The 9,589-nt window shown below is 51.8% G+C and overlaps 1 protein-coding gene across 2 annotated transcripts; it reads right to left on the bottom strand.

Annotated features, from left to right (window-relative positions):
• Window positions 1–3,520: 3,520 nt before the first annotated feature.
• Window positions 3,521–9,367, bottom strand: WDR73 (WD repeat domain 73). 2 transcript variants are annotated; one of them, XM_066208902.1, is made up of 8 exons: window positions 9,313–9,367; window positions 9,170–9,237; window positions 8,720–8,808; window positions 7,951–8,039; window positions 6,801–6,868; window positions 5,945–6,118; window positions 4,487–4,861; window positions 3,521–3,917 (listed from the first exon to the last, which is right to left on the bottom strand). In XM_066208902.1, the coding sequence occupies exons 1-8, from the start codon at window positions 9,351–9,353 to the stop codon at window positions 3,679–3,681; spliced, it is 1,143 nt and encodes a 380-aa protein (XP_066064999.1). In that variant the 5' UTR covers window positions 9,354–9,367; the 3' UTR covers window positions 3,521–3,678. The 2 variants fall into 2 exon arrangements, with proteins under 2 accessions (XP_066064999.1, XP_066065007.1); XM_066208910.1 differs by having other exon boundaries at window positions 5,954–6,118.
• Window positions 9,368–9,589: the final 222 nt, after the last annotated feature.

Genomic DNA, 9,589 nt, shown 5'->3' with positions numbered 1-9,589 from the left:
AAGAAAAAACCAGTAAAATACAGTCCCAATGCCTGGACACTTCTGTTGGCTAAGGATGGGGGAGCTGGCACAAGGCAGCAAGTCAGAACCATAGAACGGTTTGAGCTGGGAGGGACCTTGAAGCTTATCCAGTTCCATCCTCTACCTAGACACCTTCCACTAGACCAGGTTGCTGAAAGATCCATCAAACCTGGCTTTGAACAATTCTAGGGATGGGGTAGCTTCTCTGGGCAACCTGTGCCAGGGCCTTACCACCCTCACAGTGGAATTTTTTCCCTCCTGTGCAAGGACCAGGGAGGAGCAGCTACCTGCCTGCTCATGCCACCCCATCCCTCCACTGATGACAACCTCCCTAGTGTGCAGAGACATGCAGAGAGGAGCCAAGCAGGAGATGATGGATTCTGTATCCTGCAGCAGGGACTGGGCATTATTTTGGAAATGAAACACTTGGCCATGCAGTACCTGATGAGCACAGGGCACTAACGAGCTGCTTGTTAAGCAAGCCAAGTCCAGTCTGTGTCCTCCTGAGGAACTGCTCAGAGCTGATTGTTTTAAGGATCACAGAATCATGGAGGCTGAAAAAACCCTCCTAAGATCATAGAGTCCAGTGTTTCCTTCAGCCCTGCCAAGGCCACCAAACCATGTCTCCAAGAGCCACATCCAGACATCTTTTAATGCAGTAGGGAGCTTCTCATCCCCTTTGAGAACAGCAGGAACCAGGACTGGGGAATGAGCCAAGTGACACCTCCATTTTTATGGGCCTGAATTCACAGACAGTCCGTCGTAGAAGGGCTGCAGCTTGTCCCCTCATAGTCAAGGAAGGAGTAACCCTAGAGGAGGTTTAGATGGGATATTAGGGAAAATTCCTTCCTTGAAAGGATTGTTCAGCCTTGGGACAGGCTGCCTGGGGCAGTGGTGGCAGATGGTTAAATCCCCATCCCTGAAGGGATTTAACAGATATGTAGATGTGGCAATTGAGGACATACATGGTTTAGTGGTGGGCTTGGCTGTGTTTGGGTAAAGATTGGACTCCATGGTCTTAAAGAGCTTTTCCAACATGAATGATTCCATGATTCTATGTCCCGAGCTATGTTACCTTGCCCAGGGGTTAAAACACTGTGGCTTCAGTGAAGACAGGCCTTCTGGAGGACCTTTCCGTGGTCCCAGGGAGAGCAGAGGTTGGACACGTATATGTCCCATGCAGCATGAGCTCCCCTTGCCGTGCTGATGCTATGGGGAGGGAGAGACTGTCCTTAAGTTGGTTCACTTCATGGGTGTCAGCATTTGTGCCAGAGGCTGTCCCAACCTTCCCTGCCAAAGACAAATCTGGCTCCGGCAAAGCCAAAGTCTCCACAGTCACACAATCAGACTCTGATTGCACATAGGCATTGCAAGAGGCTCCATGAGGTGCATTCCTGGGAGCAATGTCCCTATTGCCCAGCACAACTCTTCAGATCCTTCCTGTGTGCATAATCCCTTCCCATAGCATCTGTGAGTACTTAGTATTTTTGACATCTCCAGTCCCCTGTCAAATCTGGTTCAAGCTGGACAAGAAGGCTTAAGTTATTTTAGGGAAAAAAGAGGGAAGTTTAGATGGCTACAAACTGAGCTATTGCTTAAGCCCCATTTTGAAAGCCAAGCAAATTTGGTTCCCTGTCCTCATTGCACTGTCTGTATCACTGTGATGTGGGAGGAGGTCAGTTCCTCCACATGTCCCTGCAAAAAAGGCAGTGAGGAAGATGTAGCTGAGGTACTGGGAAGGCTCCAGTGGTCTTCTCTCCACCTCAGAGCCCACCTCCTTCAAGGAGGGTTCTCTCTCTCTCTGTCCTCCCTCTGTGGGTGTTACCCCCAGGAAGGAGGAGCCACACAATCTGAGTCTGCACCTCTGTTTGTCAAATTGCCTGCTCCCAGGGATGCTTGAGGAAAACCCACTGAAGTCCAAGATCCCTATCTGGGAACCCTTCATGTCTGTGTACTACATGCTGCCCTTTCCTGGGGCTGCTACGGGTCTCAAGTCATGGGGCAGAAAGGCCATCTCCTAAACGCAGGAACCTGCGGGTCTTTGTGCAGGGGAGGGGCACGCTCAGCTTTACCACAGCCGGAAGGAACTGTCTCAAGAGCCGATGGTGAGACTAGAGAGTCAGGAGCCCTCCCTGCTGTCTGCACTGGGGCAGAAATGCTCCCAGGCTCTTGGTCAGAACCCATTTCCCCCAGTTCAGCTCTGGCTCAGATAGATTGGTTTTGCTGAGGATCCTTGCCAGTGGAAAGGATGCTCAGGCACTCCTGCAGGAGAGCTCAGCTCCTCTAGGACTCAAACAGGCTTTTCCTTTTGCTGATGGTGATGACACAGATCCATGCCTTTAGTAAGTGACAAGACATCAACATCCCCAGCCTTGGGCAGGACATGTTGCCCCTTCTTTTCATGCTACCAGGCAGTTTTGGGAGGAGTGGAAGTCGGCACATGATGAATGAAGCAGGTTCCAGGGTCAGCTGCCAGGCAGACAACTGTTACCATGGCACAGAGTGAGTCAGTACAGCACATTCCCAGTGTAAGGTTTCCCCAGGTGCTCTTGAAGTATAGCCGTTACCCCACCTCGTCTGTCTTCAACCCCTCCTCACCTCAGCCGACACCCAGAGCAGAAGGGAGGCTTCTGCAAGCAGGTTGTTACTTCCCAATTAACACCTTGGTAACAGTGAGGGTGTTGCAGGAGTCATTGTCTGCTTCCTCAGCCCAGGAAATCACATCAGTTCCACCAAGTCTAAACGTGCAGTTGGTGGGAAAAGAGTCAAAGGACACCAAGGCCTTGTCTCAGACCAGGTGCTCTCAGGATCTAGAGGGGGAGGGGCAGAGTTTGGAGTAGGCTGGGGTTGGAAAGGTTGTTCCTGTTCCTTTCGCAGGCTGCAAGCAGGAACACAACTGGTCACAGTCACACTGAAACTTCCTGAGCAGAGGCCACTGCTCATGACATACGTGCACGTGATAAATGTCAACACCCTCAGGGGGTGCAGCTTCCTCTTGGTGCTCTGGGCTTGGAATACAGTGGGTAAATATCCCACAGGAGAGCCTGTTTCCTCAAACTCCTGATTTTTTCTATGAGATTGGAGAATGCTTTGGTTTGGAAGGGACCTCAAAGCTCATCTAGTTCCAACTCCATGCCATGGGCAGGGACACCTTCCACTAAACCAGGCTGCTGAAAGATGCATCCAGCCTGACCTTGGACACATCCCAGGACGAGGCAGCAGCAGCTTCCCTGGGAAACCTGTACCAGGGCCTCCCCACCTTCACAGGGAAGAATTTCTTCCCAATATCCCATCTAACCCTGCCCTCTGGCAGTGTGAAGCCATTCCTTGTCCTGTCACTCCAGGCCCTTGTCAAGTCTCTCTTCTTTTTCTTCGTCTCCCTTTCTGCAGACACAACACAAGCCTATGATCAAACAACAGCAGGACATTCTTTGCCAGCAGCCACAGTCAGAACCACAGGCACAGCCCTCATCTGAAAGCTGGCATAAAAGAGAACAAGTAACATAGCCAAAATTTTTACTATTATTAAAATAGAAATTTTACAGTTGTTCTGCTCACTGCAACAGTCACCAAACAGTATCTGCAGGCAAATACATACCCTGCAACCCACGCAAACTAGAGCAGAGGCAGGAAACGCCCAACTCACCAAAATACCACCTACCCACACTTCCCACAGGGCTGAACCCAGTCCCAGACATGCAAGGAACCATCATTTGCTGCTGACAACAAAGTTCTGGGTTTCTGCAGATGCCATGTGTGCACAGTGACCAGGGGAAGGTCCCCACTGCCACCTGCTCCACCAAATGCGTGGCCTTTGTGAACGAAGATGGGCTCTGCTTCCCTGACAGAGCTGTCCCAGCTCTGGGTGTCATACACATGCACGGTGCCATCAAAACCTTGGATAAAACAGAATTGGAAAGTGCAGAAATTAATTGCTTTGCTCTAGTCCAGCTGGGCTCAGGATCACCTCCCAGGAGGAACAAGGAAAAATGGCCCAGACTAGAAACCTGTGAGAAGAGAGCAGCTCTGCCTCTGAGGAGAGTGTCTCAAGGAAACAGCTGCTGCGGAGAGCCCAGACCAGATCCCCAAAGTTTGTGGATTCATGAGCGTGAACATGCAAGGCTCTGGTCAAGAGGCAGCCCTGCTGCCCAGCTGGCATTATCAATGCTGTAGCCTGCAGCCAGGCTGTCACTGGCAATATCAGGGCAGTACTTGTGGTCAGTTTGGGGCCTTTAATCTCACAGAAGGGCAGCAGGCATCTTCCAGAACCCATCCAGGCCCCTTCCGGAGTTGTTGGAAAGAGGCAGCTGCAGAGGACGATTAGCCGGCATCTCCACTGGCTCCAGGAGCAGCTCTGAAAAGCTACCCTGTCACTGGGGGGGTTTAGGTGGAGTGAACTGAGCCTTGACGAAAATATAAAACAAAAAAGCACCCAGAAAAGGAGACCTCTGCCCTAAGCACCTACCTGAAATGGCAAGGTAGCCTTCCAGAGCAGGAGCCCAGGAGACACACAGGAATTCTGCACCTGAGCCATGAGAGGGGACTCTGGCCTTTGCCAAGGCCAAGAACTCAGAGGTTTTCCTGAGGTCTGTCAGGGTTAAGAGACCCGTGCTTGAGAGGCGAGCCACAGTCTGGGAACTCGGCTCCAAGCCCTGAGCTCCATGCCTGGTGCCCATACACCACTGCTCACTGCATGGCGCTGAGGGCACCGACATAGCCTCCACGAGGCTCTGCGGCTGCCGGATATCAGCCAGGCACAGCTGGCCTATGGCGCAGCACAGAAGCAGCGTGTTGCAGTCCAGGAAGGCCAGGCCACTGAGCTCCTCGCTGCGTCTGGAAGCTGGAAAAGAGGGGCAAGGTCTCAGGTTCAATAAGGAGCATTTTCAGGATTTCTGTGCTGCAGTATTGCCTGAGAAAGAAAGCAGGATGTATGCTCAGGAGTAGTATGTCCAGCTTCAGGGTCCCCAGCATCAGAAAGACATGGAGATGCTGGAATGAATCCAGAGGAGGCCATGGAGAGGCTTTGAGGGCTACAGCCCCTCTGCCCTGGTGACAGGCTGGGAGGGCTTGGGATGTTCAGCCTGGAGAAGGCTCCAGAGAGAAAAGAAGGAGCCCCGTCCAGTGCCTAACAGAGCTCCAAGAGAGCTGGAGAGGGACTTTGGACAATGGCCTGGAGTGACAGGACATGGGAGTATGGGTTCACACTGACAGAAGGCAGGGTTAAACGGGATATTGCGCAGAAATTCTGTCTCTGAGGGTGGTGAGGCCCTGACAAAGTTGTCCAGAGAAGCTGTGGATGCCTCATGCCTGCAAGCTGGTCAGGGCTTGGAGCAACCTCATCTTGTGGAAGATGTTTCTGCTCATATCAGAGAGCTGGAATGAGATGAGCTTTAAATGCCTCTTCCAAGCCAAACCACTCCAAGATTCTGTGCGTCCCTGTGGCACAGGGACAGTGACAAACAGACCTTTCTTTTCCTCCATGGTGTGATACTGCCACTGGACACACATCCCCTCTTCCCTCCCCAGTGATGAGCTCTGTGGGGACTAAGTCGCACTGCATAGGTGAAGGCAGAGAGTTCCCAGATCCCCAAGGAAACCAGATCTGCACCCACCACCTGCTGTAAGCAGGCTGTCACCTCCCTTGTTTTGGACAGCACACACAGCACCCTTCTGTGAACCCAGTTCTCCACATCGACATAACCACAGGACTCTGCCCAAATTTAGAGCAATGTGAGTGGTAAGCAACTAGAGATGGACCTGACCATTATCACCTCTTTCCTTAAGACAATATACTTGTGGCAAATATCTTTATAACCCCTTGCATATGTCCAAAAGTACCTGCTCACTGAAATGTTTGCTACTCAAGCAGTTAGCATTGCTTTACCCAAACTCCACCTTTTCAAAAATGAGACATTAGGCTTGCCTTGAATACCTGCTGTGTAGACATTTTTCCTCGATTCAACCTCTGTAATTTGGACTCTGTCAAGTCTTGAGCCATGAAGGACCCATGGGGCTCTGGTTGAAATCGTGGCAATTTTAGCCCAGGACTGCCCAGTGCCATTTTCTGTTGCTAAGGTACTTACAAATTTAATAACATCTATTAGGAAGAGACAAAAACAGATGTAAAACACATTGAGAACCAAGCAATCCATCCAATTAAGCTGCTTCACAACAATACCTCACATAGGTAAAGCTGACCTACAAAACCAGTAAGAAATCTAATTATGCCTAACCCCCTCTTCAGGGTAAAACCCCTTTCCAATCCATCCAACAAGGACTGACAAAACACCAAACAAAACAAATGAAAATCTGTGAATTGAGATGTTTATGTTCAATGAACAAGTTTTCTTCTTCTTTTGCACTCCCTTTCTGGTGGTTTACAAGTATTTCTCAGTAGCAGCCTGAATCACAATTGTGATCTTTTTTGAGAGAAGTAAGGTGGATCACGGTCTATACCAAAAAGCAATGGATGGAGCTTTATTTCTAACCATTGGAGTTACTAAGGGGACACTGTGCCAACTACATGCAGTACAAGGCCTACTGTTCACAGGCCTAAACATACAGATTCTCTGATGAGGTTTGTGCTGTTAAGTCCAAACAACCAAAACTGGTGCAGACCCTTGCTTGTACCCTTCTCCAGCCTGTGCCACACAAGGGTGGTCACTCAGCACATGGAAGTGGCACTCCTGTCCTCATCTGACACATAGGAAGAAGGGGAAACTAGAGATGTGGGATGCAACAACTGTATTAAGAAACTACCTGAGCTCAGAGACCCTTACCTGAGTGCTCTGCTGACACCTGCCAGACCTGGAGGGAGTTGTCGGGTGGGCCACTTGTTACCAGCAAGCTGAGGAGACAGAAGAGTCTCACAAGAGTCTCCTCAGGAACAGACAAAAGCCTTGTTTTCCCCAGCCTGGGAAAAATTGTTCTGCTGCTCCTGTAAGCAGGAACTCCTGCCTCTGCTTTGAGCAGAGTGGTGGCTGGAAGGACGATAGAGTTCCTCGTGCAACAGAGTCCCAGGCAACAGCATGTATGAATATATTTTATGAGGATCTGATGAGGAGTGGCTGAAGGAGCTGTGGGGGGCTCTGCCTGAAGAAAAGGCGGCTCAGGGGGCACCTTTTTGCACTCTACAGCTCCCTGACAGGAGGGTGCAGCCAGGTGGGGATTGAGCTCTGCTCCCACGGAACAAGGGACAGCACAAGAGGAAATGGCCTCAAGTTGTACCAGGGGATGTTTAGGTTGGATGTCAGGAAAATTCCTTCGCTGAAAGTGTTGTCCAGCCTTTGCACAGGCTGCCCAGGGCAGGAGTGGAGTTGCCATCCCTCGAGGGATTTAGAAGTCATGTGTGGCACTTGAGGACATGGGTTAGTGCTGGAATTGGCAGTGATAGGGGAATGGTTAGAATCAATCGTCTCAGAGGGCTTTTCCAACTTAAATGATTCTATGATTTAATTATCACACTTTCCAGAAGGACTAGACTGATGCAGACAGCCCCAAAGTAGTCAATGGAGACTTGTGTAGGAAGAGAGACTGAACAAGGGATATAAATCAGCCAGAGGTGTTTGTTTGGTCTAAATCCAGAGCAGGAAAAAAAGCTTCTGAACCTGCACACACAGGGTCTTGCAGAGCAGTGGCATCAGTCACCAGTGTCCTATTCTGCTACTGAGCACCTCCAAACATTGCCAAATGCAGAAGGAAGGGAAGGTAAACCAGGAAAACTCTACAGGCCCCTCCTGCTCAGAAGTGGAGTAGGGAACAGCAACATCAGCAGTTCTTGGTATGTCACTGGCCCAGACTCACACTGTTCTCAGAGCTGGCCGGATTACCAAATGGGTTGGGAGGCAGGCATGGAAAAGGAGTTTGCTCTCAGTGGATAAGTCCCCTTTCCATCTCCAATACACCCTGGGAAAGACCTTGTGGTCGTACCTGGTGTCCGGCACGTATTTCAGGCTGTACACTGGGCGCTCTGAAAATCCACCACATTCTACCTTGAAATCTCTCTCTGGACACAGGCCCTAAAAATCAGAGGCAAAGCCATTTCTTTACACAATGGTGCACAACTTGTGCTCAGTTATCACAAAAAAATGACAGAGACACGAGGCAAACTCTTGCTTTGTTTAGCTCTTCCCTGTCCAGCACTGCCTTTTTCAACAGGAGATATAGGACTGAAGGATCCCAAAACAGTCAGAGAGAACAAAAATCTGGAGAAAGCTGCTGCCAAGACCTCTGCCTGTGTTTGTTGCCATCTGTGCATATCTGGCTCAGGAGCTTTCTACTTACCCATTGACCAAACACCACCTTCTACTCTAGTGCAGAGAACACCCACCCAAGGGCCAACCTTGGTGCTTTGCAGGGTGGTCCCCCACGCCTGGGTTGCTCCGCAAGCCCCTTCTTCACTTGGCTTGCTATCCTCATCTGTTCTCTTTTCCCATGAAATGCCTTCATTCACATACCTGAAGATGAAGTGTCCACAACCCAAGCTGTCTGCAGAGCAGCTGCAGGATAACTTGACTAGACAACAAACAGGTAACTTACGTGCTTTACCTTTCAACCAAAGCTGCTCAATCCCTGGCCACGCCCTTGTCACAGCAACAGGTAACAGCTCATGAAGGCCACCAAGCCGTGGCTTGGTCTCTGAAAATATCAGGGCAAGGAGGTCAGAGAGGTCTGGTGCCACCCTGGCTGCAACACCCACCTGGGTCTCCTTTGTCAGCAGCGTTGGTGGTGGGATCAGCTGCAGGATCTCGTTCCTATCAGACTGTCCATACCCGGCGACACAGACATCTGGGTGGGGTGGGCATGAAAAGCCAGGAACACAGTGAGGGCTGCCCCCCTGTCCAGCCCACCCTCCCTGAGACAAACCCCAGTTACCGCACAGACCCGCAGACCCTGAGTTCGAGCCCAGGCTGAACTCGGAAGAGCTCCAGCCACTTAGCCCCACTTCTGGGGTCCTGATCCTGCACCCTGGCCTCCCCTCCGGAACCTCACTGGCCCAACCCCACAGCCTCCTTTCCCCCTTCTCCCTCTACACGGGCCCCGGTCCGGCCCCTGGGCCTCCTTTTTCCTCCGGCTAGGCACAGCCACCCCACCCCGCCAGACCCCAGCCCGGTGCCTCTCCCCTCAGCACTCCCCGCCTCGTACTCACGGTTCCCGCAGGTCCATTCGATGATGCGGGTGGGCGCCTGGAGCTCGAAGGTGTGCAGGTCGCGGTACCTGCGGAGAGAGGGCGGGTATGAGGCCGGCGGTGCCCGGGTCAGTGCTGGGTGCCGGGGGTCGGGTGTCCCTCACAGTCGCAGCGACTGCACGAGCCACTCGTCCGCCACCTCCATGACAACGGCCGCCCCCGGCGCGCTCCTGACGTCACACGCCAACGCGCCGCAGTTACGTCACCGGGGCTGCGGCGCCGCCATGAGCGAAAGGGCAGCGGGCAGCGTGTGGCAGTGCGGCAACCCCTAGTGGCGGAGTGGGCTAGGATAACAGGGACTTCAAAGGTTATCCAGTTCCATTCCCCTGCTATGGGAAGGGACATTTTGCACTAGACCAGGTTGCTCCAAGCCCCATCCAA

This window comes from Chamaea fasciata, unplaced genomic scaffold (genome assembly GCF_029207755.1).
Source record: "Chamaea fasciata isolate MVZ Bird 193981 ecotype frontalis unplaced genomic scaffold, bChaFas1.0.hap1 SCAF_2, whole genome shotgun sequence".
NCBI lineage: Eukaryota > Metazoa > Chordata > Aves > Passeriformes > Sylviidae > Chamaea > Chamaea fasciata.
Note: the sequence above shows the minus strand (reverse complement) of the source record. Positions and strands in the feature narration are given on the sequence as shown.

Excerpts from the sequence above, each read along its gene's own strand:
- WDR73 (XM_066208902.1), bottom strand. The coding sequence starts at position 9,353 with ATGGAGGTGGCGGACGAGTGGCTCGTGCAGTCGCTGCGACT. Across the intron at positions 6,869-7,950 it reads AAATACGTGCCGGACACCAG|CTTGCTGGTAACAAGTGGCC; the intron begins GTACGACCACAA and ends CTGTCTCCTCAG. Across the intron at positions 4,862-5,944 it reads CTACACAGCAGGTATTCAAG|CTTCCAGACGCAGCGAGGAG; the intron begins GCAAGCCTAATG and ends CCTCTTTTCCAG.